This window comes from Anneissia japonica, unplaced genomic scaffold (genome assembly GCF_011630105.1).
Source record: "Anneissia japonica isolate Jap-2015-1 unplaced genomic scaffold, ASM1163010v1 scaffold3032_len512176_cov184, whole genome shotgun sequence".
Lineage (NCBI taxonomy): Eukaryota > Metazoa > Echinodermata > Crinoidea > Comatulida > Comatulidae > Anneissia > Anneissia japonica.
The window spans coordinates 74,580-96,532 of NW_022688691.1; the positions used below are offsets into that span (position 1 = coordinate 74,580).

At 32.7% G+C, this 21,953-nt stretch overlaps 2 protein-coding genes across 3 annotated transcripts in view; one reads left to right on the top strand and one right to left on the bottom strand.

Annotated features, from left to right (window-relative positions):
• Positions 1-180: 180 nt before the first annotated feature.
• Positions 181-17,915, bottom strand: LOC117122662 (protein XRP2-like). The gene is made up of 9 exons (XM_033268348.1): positions 17,734-17,915; positions 14,144-14,261; positions 13,261-13,352; positions 10,207-10,379; positions 8,595-8,698; positions 7,861-7,989; positions 7,233-7,310; positions 6,909-7,011; positions 181-3,032 (listed from the first exon to the last, which is right to left on the bottom strand). Exons 1-9 carry the CDS (start codon positions 17,799-17,801, stop codon positions 2,863-2,865), a joined length of 1,035 nt encoding a protein of 344 aa, XP_033124239.1. The 5' UTR covers positions 17,802-17,915; the 3' UTR covers positions 181-2,862.
• Positions 17,916-18,012: 97 nt separating this feature from the next.
• Positions 18,013-21,953, top strand: part of LOC117122648 (SPRY domain-containing protein 3-like) — an 11,625-nt gene continuing 7,684 nt past the window's right edge. Inside the window, exons 1-4 of one of the 2 annotated variants that reach the window (XM_033268336.1) lie at positions 18,013-18,143; positions 19,082-19,379; positions 20,247-20,374; positions 20,560-20,692. In XM_033268336.1, the coding sequence (XP_033124227.1) occupies positions 19,176-19,379; positions 20,247-20,374; positions 20,560-20,692 (465 nt within the window). In that variant the 5' untranslated portion in view covers positions 18,013-18,143; positions 19,082-19,175. Of the gene's footprint in view, positions 18,249-19,081; positions 19,380-20,246; positions 20,375-20,559; positions 20,693-21,953 lie in introns of both variants that reach the window. The other variant, XM_033268330.1, reaches the window with a different exon arrangement.

The following is a 21,953-nucleotide window of genomic DNA, read 5'->3' on the forward strand; positions in this document are numbered from 1 at the left end:
ATTAACATTATTAATTACAGTATATCTTAATGCAATTGGATTATATATTTGATCATAACCACATTCTAGCACAATAATTCGTTCAAATATTTCCTCGCTCGGTATTGCTGTACGTATTTATCACCTTAATGTTAATCTGGTGTTTTTTATTGCAAAAATAAATAAAATGTGGATATATGAATCAAGGATTTAAACATTTATTGAGTAACAATGATACATTCATTTACAAAATTGAAAGTACATCAATTTATATAGAATTACACAATTTTTAAATACATTTTTTTTTATCAAGTGGTTGTTGAGCCATACTGAAATATTTTACACAATTAAAAAGTATAAAGATAAATTGCCTGCCAAAAAATATAAAATAAAAGTTAGACAACTCAAATGTGCAATAAAAATGTTGAATCCAGGAACAGATTAACAAAGAAATATATTTTTCATTGATATAATTACAGACATTATACTACAACTATCCCAGATTATACCAGTCAATTCATATGTAAAAGAATACCGGAAAGCTTTTATTTAGTTTTCATTGTCATAGAACGGTTTTTTTCTCATCTAAATTTGTAATTGTAAATTAATAACTTCACTTCAAAATAGAAATTAAGCAATGTAAATATGGAAGTGAATTTGCATTTTTTTTATAGCTCATGACAGACGGTATCTCTTAAACAAAGCTGACAGAAAAAAACAACCATTGGTATTATAGGGAAAGGAGGGGAAATGTACAAAACCTTGTGTTAAGCAAATTTGAAAGACACTTTCGAGGATCCTATTTAAAACATTATCATCAACAACTGACCATTTTAATACATCATCTATATTTTTTCTACTTAATGTGTGTACTTTAATAGGCTAGGTCATTGTTGTGTATGTGTCAGAGATGATAATAATAATAATAACAATAATAATAATAATAATAATAATAATAATAATAATAATGATAAAAAATAGCACTTCACTATAATCAATACCAATCACCATTGATAAGTTGAATACTTTACAAGCTGCATACACTTATTGAACTGACAAGATAAATTTGAATATTATTCCATATTCATGTGCGCCCACGTCGCTGACCTTAATATTAATGTCATTAATATTAATGACAATATTGTTAATCAAACAATAAGAAAATGGTAGCACTTTATAGACTAGTTGAAAATTGTATTGTCACAAGCTTTTGTGACGTACGGCTCACCATATTATTTAATATTGTTAATATTACATATATTAATATTAAAAATATCTGCATAAATAGAAGAATATTGAACTATGATAAATCATGCTTTCATTATATTTACAATGTTTTCTTTGCAAGTACTATATTTAATGACCTTTTTTGTAAATTACATATTGTATAATTATGATTGATTTCTATGCGCTCTGGGGCTGGTTGACTGACATAAGATGCTATTTATAAACGTCACTTATTATTATGTCAATAATGTTCTAACAGTCTTATAAATTATTAACGTATTAAAGGAACTACTACTGAACAACAACAAAAATTCTTTGGTTAAAAAGGTTGGTGGTTCAATTCCTGTCAGAGCAGGAATTTTTCTCACAACCAAAACCACTACCTACTTACTGTTGGATGTGAAGGAAACAAAAAGAAAAAGAAAAAAAAATAAGTGTAATACAAACTGTAAATTAATAAACAACAATTTTTACTGGTGGTATTACCATCCTCAATGAACATAGCTTTTACAAATAAAGTAAAACATTATTTTAAGAATAATCAAATCAAATCCACAATTCTAATACTGTATTCTAAAAACTTAATAACAATAATGATAATAATTATGTAGCAATACCAATAAAAGATTTTGTATGGCACCATATATTTGAAATTGGCATATTATTACCACTGGTCTCTGGATACAATAACATTCATTCATATACAGTAAGCAGCGACATAACAAGTACAGTATTAACAAAGATACTAAAAACACGAGATACAACTCTCGCATAGCAAAAGTCAAGCGGATATACGTCATATCATTTACACAGATCCAGACCAGATCTAGACGTATGCAGCGCCCATCTGTGTCCACTAATGGCAATTTGCGTAAGTTCATACCCAGACCACATCCAGGCATATGCACTGCCTCATTTAATGAGGCGCTGTGTGCGACTGGATATAAACAAACTTACGTTAGTATAGTTTACCACGATGCAATTTGGTGATACATTTTTCTTCTGTGGAGATTTCTATCTTGTGTTTCTAGTATCTTTGGTATTAAATATTTCTATACAGAACATGATTCCATTGAAAGAGACATGTGTAGAGTAAGTGCTTTGCCAAAAGACAGAAGCAATGTGGCCAGACACTTGTAGGGCCACTAAGAAGAAAGTAAATATATGAGGCAACAAACATCTTCAGCCTTTTGGAGGCCTAGCAATATACTAATAAAATCTTAAAACACAGCATTAGAAAAAGTCTGAAATACAACTTAAAACGTGCATTCAAAACCATCGGAAAATATTAAAATCCTCAGAAATAAATACTGACTGTACAGAACCCTAAACTTTGACGGATATCAATTAATATACAATTTCATAAATTCAATGACTAACTTAACACATCGGCAAAACCACTACACTTACTGTACAATTAACAAGGTGATAATAAATGGCGAGCTATCTCAGATTGCCATATAATATAATATCAGCAAATTTTTCAATGATGGCAGCTGCATTAGATGGTGGCAAAGAGCCAATCGCTTCAGATGACCATGAAGCTTCAGTCACATAAGAGACTAATGACCAGCTGGCCATTTCACTTAAGATGTGTTTTCAAATTCTCGGCCACTTCAAATGAGAAAATTCCGGTCAATTTAGACGGCAGCAACTTCAGACAGACATTTGAATGTCAGCAAAATTAAAGAAGTTCTCCACATCTGTTGAAGAGTTTTCAGTGTTACTGGACACGAAGATGACTGCTTTGTTTGAGTATGACTCGGCAAGTTTGCGGACATTTTGAACTGTGTTTTCGCCACAGAATTCAACACCAATAACTTGTCCTGTAAAATTGATTGATTGATTGATTTATTTATTTTCCACATAATGAACAAAAAAAAAACATATACATGATCAAACATATTCAAAAAATCTATGTGGATGGAGACCACAATAAGTTTAAGGAAAACTTTAAGATGTGGCCACCATTAAAAAAAAAAAGTAAAATACAAAAACTGAAAACATAAACAGGTAGTCTGGTTTATATTTTAATACATAAGTTAGAAGGCTTAATTACCATACATCGAGACCAGATATCGTTTGATATTAAGTTTAAAAGAAGAAAAACTGGGTAAAGATTTAAAAAAGGGGTCAAGGGAGTTCCATAACTTAGGTCCATTATAAAATGCTGATATACATTTTTCTGTTGTAATATTGTTTTTTGAAAACCTGGTTGGATAGTTATGAATTTCAGACTGTTGGGTTGGGAATAATAGGGTAATATGGATTGGGAGTGTATTACTTATAAATCGATACATAAAATTATAGGTTTGTAGTCTGTTTAGATCAAATATATTAAGTGTATTATATTTATAAAATAAAGGTTTAGTGTGTGTAGTACGACTTGACCCTGAACAAATCCTGAGAGCACGTTTTTGTAATTTAAAAATGCTATCAATACTTGTGGTCTCAAGACTTGTCCAGGGGCATAGGTATGTATGTTTATGATAAAAGTACATGTGGGGGAAAATCATTTTTTAACTTCATGACACCAATATTTCTAGAAATAATATTAAAAATTTTGTTACGATGAGGTTGCCAGGAAAGCTTGGAATCTAATGTTACACCGAGAAATTTTGTTTCACTGACCTGGTTAATAATATTATTATCTATTTTTAAAACATGATTATGTTTTGTTTTGTGATTGAAAAGAATAAAATTAGTTTTATTAATGTTCAATGATAACTGATAACTAATTTAAACCAATTGGATACTTTGCTTAATTCAGTGTTAGTAATATTAAAAAGTTCTAGTAAGTTTTTGTTTCAATAGAAAAGATTTGTGTCATCAGCAAACAGAACAAAACCTATTAACAATTTGGGAGATCATTAATATAAATTAGAAATAATAAAGGACCAAGTATTGACCCCTGTGGAACACCACAGTTGATTTTAGAAAGAGGAGAATTATAAGAGTCAACTGAAACAAATTGTTGTCGATTGCCAAGGTAGCTTCTAAATAGATTGAGAGCAAGGCCTCTGACACCATAACGTTCAAGTTTGTTTAGTAAAATTCTATGATCAATAGTGTCAAAGGCCTTGCTCAGATCAAGAAAAATACCAGCTGTAAAATAATTATTACCAATGGCTTTGGTAATTTTGTCATATATATCAATAATTGCAAAATCAGTTGAAAAGAATTTTCTAAAACCACATTGGCGATTATGAATAATATTTTGCTTACCTAAAAACCCAAGCAATCTGTTGTAAATTAGGCGCAGGATTTTGGCGAAACAAGGTAATAAAGAAATAGGTCTGTAATTAGTAAACAAATGAGGATCACCTTTTTTATAAGTAGGAACTACCTTGGCAATTTTTAGGGCATCAGGGAATTCCAAAGCAAAGATTAAAGATATAACATAAAGGTTTTGAGATTTGATTGGATATACGTTTGACAACATTGTTTGATATTTCATCATTTCCAGGACTCTTATTAATTTTTAAGCTCTGGATAATTTCTATAATTTCGTATTCAGTGGGTATAAAAAAAAACGAATCAAGAAGAGGTGGGTTAAGAAAGCAAGAGAAATGTTGATTAGTTTGAATATTAATTTTTGCTGCAATATATCTGGTTCGATGTTTACAAAATAGTCATTTAGTTTTTTAGCAATAGTATGGGAGTCTGTAATTTTTGATCCATCATGTAGGAAGTATGACGAGGAACTTTTATGTTTGTTGTTACGACCAAGAACACTATTAATTATTTGCCAGGTTTTAAACATATTATTCTTGTATGAATTGAATTTATTATTATAATATTTTTTACGAGAAGTTTTTAATATTTTGGTTAACCTGCTTCTATAAGTTATATACTTATCTTTGTCAGATTCCCTTTTTGATTTAATATATCTTTTGTATAACTTGTTTCTTGTGTCTATAGATTTTATTATGCTATTAGTTATCCAAGGTTTTTTTTCCATTCGAATACAACAGTACAAGGAAGATTATTACTTAGAGAGGAAATTGTATAATCATTTATTTTCCTAGACATAGAGTATTTTATATTATTATTAGATAGAGAATGAGATAACTTTGAATGAATAATAGAATAGATAGGAAAGTGATCAGATATGATATGTCAGAGTAAAGAATGCCAGGAGATATTTTAGTTTGCATGTTGTTAGTAAATATATTATCGATAAGGGTGGCAGTTTTAGTTGTAATTCGAGTAGGTCTATGGATTAGGGGATATAAATTATAATTAAACATATTACCAAGAAACTCAGAGGATTGCTTATGTGTACTATACTTAGGTAAGTCAATGTTAAAGTCTCTGGCAATATAGGTTATTTTATTTTCATTATTTATTACATCTAGAAGAAATGATATATCAGAATTAAAAGTAAGAATGATAAGTCCAGTACTCTATAGACTGTTCCTAATATAATATTCGGCCTTTATTTCAATAAAAATAGATTCAGCAGTTGTAGAGATTAAATTAGAAAGATCATTACGAACTGTGTATTGTAAATTCTGGTCTAGATATATGGCAACACCACCTCCCGTTCTCAGGGTTCTAGAAGAGTGCAAGAGTGAATAACCTGGTATGTCGTAAAAAGAAAAAACAGTTTTATTATTGTTACAAAAGGTTTCAGAGAAACATAAAGCAGAGAAATTATGATCCAGCGTACATAGGAAGTCTATTATTTCATTATAATGATTAACCAAACTTCGAGAATTCATATGAAAAATACTAATAGAAGAAGCAATATTGCTAAATTTAGAATTAAAAGTATCTATAACATCAAAATTACATTCATCATTATTTTCGGGATACATAGTAATAATAATAACTGTTTTTTTTATAAAGCACAAACAATATCCATTTAAAATGTTCACATCTGCTATACAGTATACATAAAAAATAGAAACTTACAAAAAAAATTCATTATATAGAATATCCATTAAAAGTTAGATATGCTAAAAAATATATTTGGATTTTTTTTAAAGCAAAACACAAGACAAGATCACCATATTGTTAAGAAATTTATATCAAAATATTTTGCTGAAAAGTAAAATGTTTTGCTGATTAAAACTATTGAACATCATGTATCTTGAAGTAATGCCAGTGTAAAAAGGCAGATGAGGACATGTTTATTTTCTTCTGAATGTCAGCGTGCATACAACCAACAACCATTTTCATTCTCGCAACGAATGCAAATGCAGAGAAACGTATTGATCATTACACTATGGTCCACTTCTACAATAAGCAGTATGATTAAAATATAATATACAGTACATTTAAAACAAGGTGATTGACTCATCCGAAAGACGATGTGCTATCGTAACTTGCATTTCAGCCCTTCAGCTGAAACACAATGAGAGGCAGCGATGGGAATTGAACTGGAGACCTAGATCCCTACAGTTTAGTGCAGACACAGTAGCTTCTATCAGTGTAGCTGAATGAGCTAAGTTGCTCTCATCTTTGGACTGTAAACATAGTATTAAAAGCTCACAGGGAGTACAGTTGGATTCGTAGTACGACTGTTGTACGATTGCTGTATGATGTAATGAGTGCTCAGCCTCACACAATGATTTCCAACTTGGCTAGTGATATTTTGGATCCTGCCTGGAGGGAAACCAATGATCATAATGACAGGCAGGCTTACTAATAGTCACCAGTATGACGAAAACCGCAGCCACCCAATTTGTTAACTTTACCTTTTTTACAAGCATCCTCATATTTAGGATTTTGTCCGAATAAGGTAGCAACTTCTGATGGCTGAATGGTCACTTCCTTTGTCTGAATAAGGTCAAATGATGGCTGAAAAAAAAAAAATATTTTTCTCATTATTATAACATTACTTTACTCTCAAATGATACAGAGATATATACAAACACAACCAATGTGACTTTTCCTTCTTTCCTGTAATGATTTGGGCCTGACTTTTTCATACTGAATGAATCAATCAATCAATCAATCAATCAATGAATCATTGTTGATAAACCATGTAATAAACCAGAGTATCATTGTTTTTAGCTTACCTCTTGTCTGGCTTCATCGAGGAATTGGAGAACTGTAGCATCAATATCATCACACCTGAAGAATGCTACAAGACATTCCTATTAAAATATTCAAAAACAAAAAAAATTATTTTAATGCTTTCTATTCAGAAAAATTAATAATACAGACACTTGAAGTAGAATTGTTTTTTGTTGTGAAAAAAAGCTTTGTATGTACAGTATTTATTTAGCTGCTAGCATAGTTTGATTATTAGCCTTTGATCTCTAAATAGTTGGTCAAATATGGCAACCTAAACATGTAAATTTTGCCATTCTATAATAGGAAACACTGAAATATTTTCTGAACCAAATACAATAATGATGCAAATGTATATAGTTTTAGCATTATATAGAAAAAACTGAAATGTTTCATTCACTAAATACATTAATAATAATAATAATTATTATTATTATTGCTACCATTATCAGTGAAAAAGATGTAGGCTAAAATATTTTGTGGCCAGAAAATAAAGCAATCTATTCAAGGTGCAATTGTATGGTAGTGAATGTTATACAATAATTTTGCAAGCTTAGAATTAAACTAGTTTGTTATAAGAGTACTGTATAAGTGTATATTATGAGCACCATAAAGTTCAATTCCTCAACTTACCTCTGTGCCTGTCTTGTTCTGTGATCCTGTACTAATTGGTACAGTGCTCTTAGCATGATCCATGGATATGTCCATTGACTTCACATCTTCCACTGCTGGAATTGGCACATAGTCCATCACCTTAGCATCCTGATAATCAAAGTTAGAATATTATACACAGTTCTTCACAGAGAAAAATAAAAATATTGCAGATGCGACGGGTTGATTAGTAATGCAAAGGTTCTACTAGCTACAGCCTTTACATCGTTTGAGCCGCTCCTCGCCCAGGGTTCGCTTAGTAGAACCAAGACTTCCCGGATAAAGACTGAAAAATGGGAGGTGAAGAGTATGAATCTGACTTGTGTGCAATTTGAAGGACCCATTGCACCTTTCCGAAGATTAGTGGGGATCCCGATGCTATGGTTAATTTCAGCCTATGTTGTGGAATGATGTGAACTAAGTGTCTCTCTACAGCTGTTACAGTAGTCACAGACCACGCTCATACGTAATTCAGCACAATGATGCTGCAAGTTATGGGTTATTCTCCTTCCTTTACCAACTTTTTATACAAAGAAAAAATCAATCAATATTAATTCTTATTTATTCTATAAATTATATTACGATAGCTCACAACAGGTATGTATACACTTGCACAATCTCAACTTCTGGGAGTCATCATCAATGTGTGAATGAGATTTTGGTTTTAATTTATTATTAATAGAGGATATTATTATTACAAAACATTAAAGTTTTACCTGGGGTAATAATGACCAATTTTGTTCTTCTGGAACAGGTGTGAAATCATGAATATTGCTCCAATTCGTATTGAATGGACTTATACCGGCTCCTCGGAATTGAGCTGTGGGTACCAAATATCATAATTACCATAAAAAAACAATGAAGTTAAACTAGACTACACAGACTATTCTTACATAACAATCCTGACATCACCAAGGAGGCTATCATTTATCTATTCATCATGGTAACATTATTATTATTATTATTATTATTTAATATTTATGATGGTTTTAACTACAAATTTAAAATGATATGAATATCAGAATACAAATTAAAACTATGATAAATATAACAATAAAAGTTTATTATACTTTTTTTTCTATTTCATTCAACATCCAACAGCAAATACCTAACCAATTACAGGATGGACGATGCATTATAAATATTAATTAATTAATTTATTATTATCATTATTTATTAATTATTATTTATTAATATTAGGCTTTAGGAAGTGGAGTTGATTTTAGTTGAGAAAAAAAGTCCTGCTGTTACAGGAATTGAACCCAGGACCCTGGGATTAGAAGGCAAGCATCTTAACTACCAAGAAAAAAACTTCACACCATGATCAAATAATTTCATCTGGTTTCAATTTGTGTAATATTATTGTTATTCTTTGTAAATAAACCATAATAACTGGTTTATTTAGAAAGAATAGCAATCATATAACTTCACACCATATTGTGTTATATTTTTCATAATACAATATATAGCTTTCATATTATAATTAGCTTATTTCTCTAGTGCCAATAATTATTACATTATATTTCTGGTTTGCATGGCAAATTTAAATTAAAAGAAAATCATAAACTTTCAGCACAATATTATTTTTGCGATAAAACCACCGGTTGGTTGTCTCAACGTTTCGGTGAGATTGCTCTGACCATCATTCTCCTCTATTTTTATACGTAGTGTACGGAAAGTTGTACGATTTTGTTAATAATTACATTGTTTATGCATACAAACTTCATCAGTAAAGGTTATTTTTGTAATCCTATCTTCTATGAATATTAAAATCTGAAATAAATGAATGAATTAAAACTACTGTATTATTATACTTGTTATTAGTTTAACTATTTTTATAAGCTGCATATTTTTTTTATAATAATTAATAATAACAATATTAACACAATAATAATTACAAAAAAGACGTTAATTATAAATTGAATTATCTGCTGAGAAACTGCACTAAAATAATTACTACCTATCACTCCTTGACAGTAACCTACTCAACCGCAATGTCCTCAAACATTTTTAATGTTATGTAATGTAGTATTTATTCAGCTTCTCTTAACACAGAATATGAAAAAACAAAAACAAAGGCAATTAACTATGTTACAGAAACAGAGATTTTGCTTAAAAACATCATCCTTTCAACATAATCATGATCATTTCATCATCAATCATTATTTCCATTTATTGTCACTTTTCATTTATTCTATTAGAAAAAGTTTATGAGCTCTTATTATCTGATTAGACTTTTCAATATTATGCGATCATGATCATGTATATAATTAACTGTTTAAATTAATTTGAATAGCGCCACCTATCTTATTTGACCATCTGACATACCTGCAAGTTGCTCATAATAGTACTGGAAACAGCCAAACCGCATTCTGGTTGAGGATTCTATTATAGGCTGTGTTTCGCAATGCAGGAATGTGTCAACCTTTTTGCAGTCTCTTGTGCGAAACTGCTGACAGGCTATCACACATTGGCAGTTCTCACAGTTCCTCAAAAATACACTGCACAAAAAGAATTTAATATTAACAGCTGGCCTTATCATAAACACATGAGTATGATAAACCCTATTACTATACTATACTATTTATTACTATTTTTACTGTTTTCTATGCCAAAGGAAAGCAATTTTCTGATGTTACAAATTGGACGAATAAATATATCTTATCTTACAGTATCTTATTAATAATGCAGAAATAATATTAGCAATAACAAATTCAATAATACTGTACGTTAATAATGATGAGTATGCTGATGACGATGAAGATGATAAGAATGATGATAATCGTTAAACCACTGTTTATACTATGACGGTATAAATAATACCACATGATACAAATTAAGGATACTATCACTGAACAATAACAAATTCAATAATACTGTACATTAATAATGATGACAATGAGTATGGCAATGACGATGAAGATGATATAAGCATGATGATAATAATGTTTAATGATAATAATCGTTAAACCACTGTTTATACTATGAAGGTATAAACAATACCACCATGATACAAATTAAGGGATGTACTATCCTCAAATTCCAGTAACATAATATAAGAAGGGAAACGAGAGATGTTGGATGACAGTTATTTCTCACCTGCAGTCTATTAAAGTCTGATTTTGCTCTATCGATGCATGTCATTATAATCATATTTTCAAAATGGTTAAATTACATTTACACTCAGTTTGAGAATACCATCACTTTTTACATAACGAGAAAAACATACGAAGCATGCTCATGAAAATTGCTTTAAAATTTTGATAATATGATATTTGTTGACAATATACCAAGAAAAAAATACTAGTAGACACTAAAAGGCACACTAAAATACTGTCACCAAATAGGCATATAATAAAAATGTAAACTATTATTAATATTATTCACTTAATTCTTTTGACATGTATTAAAAACTTTAAAAAGAAACGATACATTAAGAATTAAGAAACAAATCAATGTGACTTGAGTGATTTAAAAATTTTTTTTAACAAAGACTAATTTTGAGTATAAATAGTACAGTATTTTGACTAATAAAATCCGATACAAAAATTTGTGGTGGCAAAATTATATTAATAAATAATTAGGTGAAATTGTCCGTGATACCACGGCCACATACCATGTTGAAATAACAGTTCTCGTCAAATCACTGTTAAAGTCAAACATTTTTCAGCCATACAGTATGTGAGAATGTCAGAGGTAAACCAAACGGGTGTTCATAAATTACAATAATGGTTGAGCCTATGGTAATTATCTACAGCAATTTACCTGCAAGTTATAATTGGCATGTGTTGGGATTGGAATATGTCAATCTTTACTCATGGTTTCAGTTGCCAATACTAAGACTTTTTGGAAAAGGACTCACAAACGTCAGGGCCAGTGCCGATAGATGGCTTAGTGTGCATCTTAAAAAAAGCCATAGCAACCTAGTAGTGCAATAAGTATGAGGTTATTCTGGTGTAGTGTGGCCCGTTTTACATCTGTTGTGGACAGCCAAAAGCTCACCTATTAGTTGATTGGGACTAAAGTGACCGTTAGAAAAGGATAGAGTTTGTGAATAAATCAGACTTTTTCAAGATGCAGTTATAAAGCTGATACATAAGCCATATTACACCAAGTTTTTAACTATGTCTGTCATTTACCTGTTATACTACAAGAATTAAAATGCAGACCACAACTTACCTGCCCTTGACAGGTCCTAAGAATATTTTGCAGTTTGTGCATTTGTCAACAGTAATTGTGTTGAGATGATTAAAAATATAAATATTAGAACTCTGAAAAATAAAGAGAAAAAAAACATAAACTACATTGGCATTGACATTATTAAGAAAATATATAATCATCTCACCAGTAAAATATTCTCAGTGGCGGATCGAACAGTGGTCACGTACCCTCCAGGTATGGTACAGTAATAGTCAATAAATATTTAACCACTTCTGTGTAAAATCATTTAGCTATGAGATGGCTAAAACTATGGAGCTTAATAGGATTAGGAGCGGAGTTGAAAGAATTGGTGGTTAAGGTGCTTGCCTTCCACTCACAGGGTCCTGGGTTCAAATCCTGTCAATGCTGCAGAATTTTTTCCAAAAAAAAACCAAAACAACTCCACTCCTTAAACCCTATATATTAAGATTTAGTTTAAGCATCATGTGTGTATTTTTGTTGTTGTAAGGAATTGTCACCTACAGGACAGTGATATTCGTAACAAAGACTAATTTTGAGTATAAATAGTACAGTATTTTGACTAATAAAATCCGATACAAAAATTTTTTGGTGGCAAAATTATATTAATAAATAATTAGGTGAAATTGTCTGTGATACCACGGCCACATACCATGTTGAAACAACAGTTCTCTTCAAATCACTGTTAAAGTCAAACATTTTTCAGCCATACAGTATGTGAGAATGTCAGAGGAAAACCAAACGGGTGTTCATAAATTACAATAATGGTTGAGCCTTATGGTAATTATCTACAGCAATTTACATGCAAGTTATAATTGGCATGTGTTGGGATTGGAATGTCAATCTTTACTCATGGTTTCAGTTGCCAATACTTAGACTTTTTGGAAAAGGACTCACAAACTTTAGGGCCAGTGCCAATAGATGGCTTGTGTGCATCTTAAAAAAAGCCATAGCAACCTAGTAGTGCGATAAGTATGAGGTTATTCTGGTGTAGTGTGGCCCGTTTTACCTCTGATGTGGACAGACAAAAGCTCACTTATCGGTTGATTGGGACTAAAGTGACCCTTAGGAAAGGGCAGAGTTTGTGAATAAATCAGACTTTGTGTTCAAGATGCAGTTATAAAGCTGATATGCCATATTACACCAAGTTTTTAACTTTATGTCTGACCTGTTACAAGAATTAAAATGCAGACCACAACTTACCTGCCCTTGACGGGTCCTAAGAATATTTTGCAGTTTGTGCATTTGTCAACAGTAATTGTGTTGAGATGATTAAAAATATAAATATTAGAACTCTGAAAAATAAAGAGAAAAAAAACATAAACTACATTGGCATTGACATTATTAAGAAAATATATAATCATCTCACCAGTAAAATATTCTCAGTGGCGGATCAAACAGTGGTTATGTACCCTCCAGGTATGGTAATAGTCAATAAATATTTAACCACTTCAGTGTAAAATCATTTAGCTACGAGATGGCTAAAACTATGGAGCTTAATAGGATTAGGAGCGGAGTTGAAAGAATTGGTGATTAAGGTGCTTGCCTTCCACTCACAGGGTCCTGGGTTCAAATCCTGTCAATGCTGCAGAATTTTTTCTCAACAACCAAAACAACTCCACTCCTTAACCCCATATATTAAGATTTAGTTTAAGCATCATGTGTGTATTTTTTTTTTTGTAAGGAATTGTCACCTACAGGACAGTGATATTCGTTATTGAAAACACCCAACCCTCCGGCTCGTACGGCAGGTGAATTGGTACTTTATGTTCCCCAGCAAATATCATCCTATTCACCCCTGATTCACTGTTGACTATCAATACAAAAATCGACAAGTTCCAGGAATTAAGTCACATGTTCCCAATTAAATATTAAAACGACCAAAAAAAACATTTGGAATTTAGAATCAATGGCAAAAGTTTTGCATGTGGTATTTGTCAAATCAAGGCTGTGATACGCTAAAACAAAGCAGTACCTAAACAACTACAGAAATTACTCTAAAAAATAAAATGTTTACAAAAATAAAATAAGAATTTGCAGGCATAAGTTTGTAAATATATGATAGAACAATAGTTACTAAGCTTACCTCACAATTCATTATCATAAACTGCTGCCCATCGACTGTACCAGGCAATTTCACAATTGTTTCCCCATTCCTCTTATCAATAATGAAGTCATTTGGGTCTACGCTTTTTCTCTTGTCCCTGAGGAATGACATTGATTAGCAAATTACACTTTACGTCGACAACTTTGTGAATGAATATCAGTATTCAATGGCGGATCCAGGAATTCAAAACAAAGGAGGCCCGGGGAAGGATTGTTACAGATGGGGATCAATACCATCTTAGCACCACCATTGTGGGGCGGAGGTAAGAAAATTTATGGCAACTCTAGATGGCCGGAAATGACATTCTCAGACTTAAATTTGAATAATTTAATTTTTTCTCAATGTTTAAAAAAAATAATGTTGAAATTATTGGGGGGGGGGGCCCCTCTTGAGTCCACCACTGATTATCAAAGAATGTGTCTGAAAAATATGATTTTATTAACTGCAATTTGCTCTAGGGGACTGCACTGAAATATAGGAATATTTATGAACAATTTTCAAACTTTAGGTTGTGTACGACAATAATAACATACAAAATTGAAAATTGGCATCCATTATAATGATGCTTACAGTAGAACATGAACATGATAATTAATTAAAAGATAAAAACATTGTATCTTGACTTGGTGAAGCAAAACAATTACTATTACGAACATAATATAAACTGTATTTTGCAGATGAGATTACAAAAAGGGATTTTCTCATATACATGAGGTTAATGGAGAAATTTTACCTGATCTGGACATTCTTAGCAAAAATGGCCCATGTTACGACTCTACGCTTCTGTTGATAAATTAAATGTTGATAAATTTATAATCATTACCCATGTACTTCTAGTATACTAACACAGTATTCCATGGCATATACAACTCAAGTTTTGTCTGTCTCTCGGACATACTGTAAGATATTGGAATTTTTTTTAATTCCTAGTTTTTGCGCATCTAAATTATGTAACATAAGTTACTGCACTCATTTCGTTCACTAAATCTGTACCTCAATTGGTAAAAAGTTTAAATTGGTATTCCTGTATTTCACTCCCTTCTAGCAAGAAGAAATTAAGTAGGTCTTCCCTATTTTTAATATAAAGTGAGTAACAATGTGAATATAAAGGATGAAATGTAATGTCAGTTACCGTGGAATTCCCCAATATAATGTAGACAGTGTTATTTGAATAAATTACACAATGAAGATACAAGCATATCTTAAAACATTTATTTATGATGACTAGGACCTAGGCCTACCGAACTGCGAGAATATGTAAGATATGTAACATGAGAACAGGCATCGAAAGCACCACGCCATTTTTTCTTGTAAAGCGCCGCTCTTAAATAACTGCTGCTCTCGAATAAGCGCCACACTGAAGCCTCCAAAAATGGAGCATATGGTACCCATCATCTGTTCACCCTCGATGTTATGAAGTCAAGCAGATGATGTCTTGTGCTCCAGCTCTTTTGACATACTCCAGAGTAGCATACTTACCATCTAAGATATGACTTGGTATAGCAGCTCATACTACTATAGCAGCTCATTTCCCCATCATTGCTAAGAATAACTTTTTATTGCTTGGTGGCACTTAAAGGGGCTTGACGTCATCAAGTAATGCATAACTCCAAAGCAATTGGGGTGGATAATGTAATGTTGGATTGCCTTCATACTTCTTGACTTCTTCTTCCACTGACTTTATGATGGTATATGCTTCAAGGTGGCTTACAGTAATTCAGTACCCTTTTCGACATAAAACCTGGTCCCAAGGAGAAGAGACTGATTTCCAAATCTATCCAAGGACTTGCAATTCGCTTTTACCATATTCACTGAGATAAGAATGTTCATAGCTTGGCATGTGGTTGGACAACTCAAATTGCCTTTGAAAAGCTTGGTGATAAACTTTTACTCGGTGAAAAATCTCTAAGCAATATGGAACAGGATAAAGTATGAAGTCTATTGCCATGGTACCTTTGTATAAAAACCCTTGTGGTGCCTCCTCCTTTCAAAACATTCTTAAATTCTCTGGGATCACCCTTCCACAATCCAAGTACCTGATCTTGTTTGTTGACAAGACGTTGGCCGATACAACCATGCCTGTAAAGGTCTTTCAGCTGATTTCCTGTTTATTTTTCAATATTTGTTAAGGCTGTATTACAGTCTTTGGCAATCAATTCCAGAGGGTGGAGGTGACAATTTAGCTTCAGTCAGTTTTGTCTTCCATTCTTTCTCAAAGAAAATTAAATTGCAGCATTCTGAGACTAACTTAGATGTTATTTATTTAATGCAAGCTTTCGCTGGCAGTCAATTCCAGCTAGATGTTATTTATTTAACACAAGCTTTCGCTGGCAGTCAATGCCAGCTTCATGATGAAGCTGGCATTGACTATGTTCTTTGTATATTGTTTAGACTAACACGGCTTCATTACCACTTTTATCATTTTTTCTCGAGCAACTGAAAGGTGGCATGGTTTACAGCTGCTTGGTTGCACATGATTGATGATTTTACTGATCAATTGACAACGGATTTCAAGTGGAGATTTTTCGTGTACTTGGCAGTAAACTTTTGCCATGTTGGTGATGCTGTCGTCTATCTGCACTTGATAGTCTACATGGGTCCCACCTGCCAATTCACCAAAAGCAATGACCTTGCTGTCATCTTTCGAGCTGACTTAACACCATGACGTGTACCCTCTCCTGTGTGGTCGCATCAAAGCCTAGCAATAGCTGTTCAGATTCTAACATAAACTTTAACCTTTTCCTTTTCTTTCTCCAGTCTTGACTTTAATCTTTTCACTTCCTGCTGCTACATATTTGTTTTTTACTTGTTTTGCACTAAGCAAACATCTTCCTATGTATGGTTTCTTTTAATGTTTCATTTAAATGTTTGATTCTTTGACTTAAGTTGTCATTCCTTCTATGCAGTTCTATTTTCCTTGGTGTTAACTTGACATTCCATTGCTTTAGTGACTGCATGCCAGCTGACAATGGTAATTGAGCTATAGGCAATCAATTGTAGTGGTTGCGGTGGAGTTGAAGGTCTTGGGTCTTCAGCTGGTGGCATGATTCTTGCTGTAGGCTTGCACTTAATAATGTACTTCCACCAGCATCAGTTTCACATCGCTTGAATTGGCGAAATTTCTCCTGACTTATATCGGAACAGAAATGGAAAAGTGGCTAAAATTTAAGTGTTTTTTGGAGATTGCCTTTTTGACTTATTGCTGTTTTGTTTTCTGGTTACCTACTGTAGCCTAGGCACTAATTGCCATTTTGTACTGATTTCGCTATATAGGCTGGTATATAGTAGTAGGCCAATCCTGCTGCTGCTAGTGACAGGTGGCTCCCTACAACATGAGCGACGTCGTCCAGGGAATAGGCCTAGTTAGGCATGAGTCCTGCTTCTTTCTACAGCAGTGCTAGGCCTAGCTAGGCCTAGCCTAGCCTACTAGGCCTAGGCCTAGACTTGAGCTCGGATCCGCTGCAGCATTAGAAGTATTAGAATTAAATAAGATCCTTTCCTGCCTCCTCTAGGCTACCGTAAAGCCATATTATTATTAAAACAATGCAATAACTTTCTATTATGCTTACCAACTAAATTCTTGTTCATTTTGTTCCTCCTTTCCTTCAACATTTGGTTTTGAAAACAAGCACCCCATTTTGATACAGAAATAAATGAGCTGGGCGTTTGTTGTTCACAAGGCGACCAATAATTAGCATAATCAACTTTGACATAAATTAGTTGCCAGAAAGCTAATGAAGGGCTTTAGGACCGGGTACAGTATTTCAAATGAATATTTATTTTAATAAGTTTACACGGTTAAGTACATAATTTATCCATTATTTTTTATTTATTGTTGATACCGCTGTGTCTGGTATGTTCGAATCGAATGTAAATGAAGAAGTGCTGAAGTTCCTCTCTATTAATAAATGTCGTGCCGGATCTCTGGTACCTGAACATCTTTTATCGGAATCGCAAAAGAGGGAGAGAAGAGAGCGAGGCAAGTAGCGAGAAGAAGTAGCCTAGGCTAGTCGGGTTGTGTGGTGTTGAAAATAGAAATTAAACTTTAAATATTTATTGTGTCTGTGGTGGAGGGCAGCAAAACGTAAATTTGGGTTATTCTTTTAGACATTATTTCATTTCATCGTGCTTTATTTATATAAGTTTAGTCCAAAAGAGCATCTAGGCTAGGCCTAGGCCATACCACTTGAACTGAGACAGTAGTAGGGCCGGGCCCTGAGTAGCCTGTAGGCCTAAAGTAGGCTAGCTAGGCCTCGGGCCTAGGTAGTAGGAGGCCCTAGGCTAGGCCTAGCCATAGGCAGTATTATTAGTAGCCCAATGGTGGCTAAGGCCCTCAAGAGCCAGGCCTTCCTAATCTTTATATAAGTTGTTAGGCCCAGCTAGGTAAGGCCTAGTAGTAAGTAGAATACTTCTAAGGCTAAGCTACAGTAGCTAGGCTAGTAGTAGCTAGGAATGTGTAATCAGTTTCCGGTTTCTACTTCTACATCAACCTGATTCATATAGTGTACTATGAGGTTCGTCCAGATTATTGGAAGTAAATATAGACTGCTGCTGGTCCATATTCAGAAGTGTGTAATAAATAACTTTCAAGAATGAATTTTGATGATGGGTAAATTAGGCTAGGCCTATACAACACACTCTACAGCACCTTTGTCAAAGTATAATATAACAGGACATCAAAGAAGTAACATAAAGCAAAATTTAACTGATTGGTTGATGATTTATTCAGAAATAAAGAAGTTCCGAATCACACTCCAGCCCTAAACAAAATCCAGACTACACTAACACAAAAAAAACTCTATCAAAACAATGATTCGTACTTTGTTCTCATCAAACTCTGAAATCATTCTCATTGGTTCATCACTGCAGAACTATTACTATTGGTTTAGTCAATGATATATGCATATTTTTTTTTAGGACCTCTTCTTCATACCTTTTAACATGCCAATTTGAGGTCTGGAGGATGCTGATAGACAGACACAAAGTTGTAGAGGCAGTTTCCTAATAGATAATGGATAGAGAAAGAAGGGGCATGAATTTTGGACTGCAGTACGAGCACTTATCCAGGGCAAGGATGATGGGACGCTTCATGGACCGTGAAGCCAATAGGCCACGGTATTATGGTGTCCTGCGTGTAGAAAACACACTGCTAAGTAAGGGAGAAGGGCTTTTTGTAGATGGTATGCCCGTCTCTTCAGGGAATAGCTACTTTGAGGTAAGCACAGCTAAGGCAACCATTTTTTTATACCTGTTTAGCGAAACCTCTGTCTGCCAATAATGATGATTTCAAATAGAAATATAATAGTATATTTGACCAGTTAGAAAACCAATTGCCACAAAAAGTAGGAATTTCAGATAAATGAAAGTCAAAAATAAGATAGTATCTATATTCCATCCTTAATTAATAGCATTTCTCAATCCCATTACTTAGAGGTGGATTGGGGTGGGGTCCCCTTTTGGAATGTAAAAAAACAGAAAGAAAAAGAAATTATTGATCACCCAAAATGCCTGGAAGTTTATTTCTGGGCATCTTAAAAAACAAAAATTTCCCTTTCAGATATATATATGGATTCACTTCTGTTACTACACTGTACATTTAACAATAACATTTTATTTTTATTTTCTGCTCTGCCTGGACAGTTTTGACAAAAGCATTTGCTAAATAGAAAACAGAATTTATTTATTTTTTTTTTTCCCGAACTCCTCTGACGATCTTTAAAACATACAGTAAGTTTACTTAAACAAAGTAAAAACAAAAGTGTCGCTTAAATAATAATGTGTTAAGCTCCAATATATAGAATATAGAATTAAAACTCAAAATACAGTAAGTATTAAAGTAGTGTAGATTATTACTTTATAAATAAAGCATACCATAATATTTATGTACATTTTTGTATCATAAAACCCCCCCTTAAAAAAAAGAAATAAAAGCATATAAAAATTGTGTTTATCACTGCATTGTATAAGCATGTTTCTTATTAAATTTCCTGCATTTTAAAGTTTTTTATACATGTTCCCCAGAGAGATAACAGTTACACATGAAATGTCCTTTTTTATTTTTGTATTTTATGATTTTCTTTAGGTTGAGTTGTCAAATCCATTGAAAGTGCCATCAATTTGTGTTGGTTTGTCCCCACCTGATCAAAAGCCAGGAACAGCATTAGGATCTGATGACAAATCGCTAGGCTACAATGTCACTGATTCCTCAGTGTAAGTAGAATATTCATTTCCTTTATATCTTATTCAATAGACACAGTATTACAGTTTATTTCTTGCGCAGACCCAGTGCTAATTCTTGCAAGTACCTGAAAACCAAAAGTAACTCTGTGGAAACTTGTCTAACTTGAGGGCAGCAAAGCTCAGTGAGAGCATTAAATATCTGTATCTTATTTTAGTCATTATAAGGGAGAGGCAACTCAGTATGAGGCATGTAAGAAAGGAGACAAAGTAGGATGTGGTGTGAAGTTTCCTGAAGATGCAAAAGATGAAGAAACCCGAACAGTTTACTTCACAATCAACGGCAAAGAGGTACTTGTATATATACAGTGTGTGTTTATAACATCATTTGTTTAATAAATATATATTATTTATGTATAGTATATAATATATAAATATCATCTCACAGTGAGGCTAAACAAGGACTGGTATTTCTTCATTTACACTGTAAATATATAGACCATTTTCACAAAATTTGAAATGGAAATTTGCGATAACTTGGCAACTACCACTTGGGGACTTTCAGAGGCTTAGCATTAAGCTCTACGTAGTTATCATCATGGATTAAATCAATGGTAAAACTAAATTACTAACGAGCACAAATATTTTAAAATGGAAAAAACATGAAATGTTTATATTAAAAACAAGTCTAAGTTTTAAAAAGCTATTTCAGTGTTTACATATACAGTACAGTAATTACAGTAATTAGCAAGGTCACACAGTGTATGTTGTCTACTGTTTCTATAGCTGAGGTCTAGCAGTGCTATCTGCTGTGCGGTGCTCTACCTGTAACCATGGAGGTATTATTGAGAAGGAGATCACTCGGCAAAACTACGCGCACGCAGCGCTATGCAAATAAACCAAGATCAAAGTTGCCGCAGTGCGTAAAGAACGTTTGCGCGATGCCTTTGAAGTCCCGTGTGTTCCCCGCCATCAAATTTTCAGCAGGCATAGTTGACCAAAAAATTGAACATGACGAAATGGAGAGCACCTTCTTTTCTCAATGCGCACTACATACTGTCAATCAGTATGGCTGCGCAATCTTTTCTATTTTGAAGCTGATACATTTATCTCTCATAAAATATCAAACATATTAATATTTTCCACCAAGAAAAGTTTCGAATTTAATGGAACATTTACATGACCTATAAAAGTATAGTATATTTCAACTTCAATTTTGATAAATTGGCCAAAATTCACCAATTCTAATTTTAACAGATATTAATTAATAAATGATTAAGGATTATAATAATCTAAAGTCATTTTAGGGTTAACGAGGGTTAACTATTTGAAAAATGAATCCAAAATCTGAGTATTTTTCAGTTTTACGCTGACTTAGCTTTATAGTCGAACTAGTAAATCTTTAGACAAAATTATAATGAACACAGAAGTAATTTTAACATAAATATTTTACGGAATCCGTTCCTGAAATATACAAATAATAACATACCAAAAGCCCGAAAAAATCTAATCAGGGGAACATTGTTCATTATAAAGATATTTAATGGGCTGTCTCTTATACACATCTAGATGTGTATAAGAGACAGGATGATAATATGCTAGGCTGTCACAA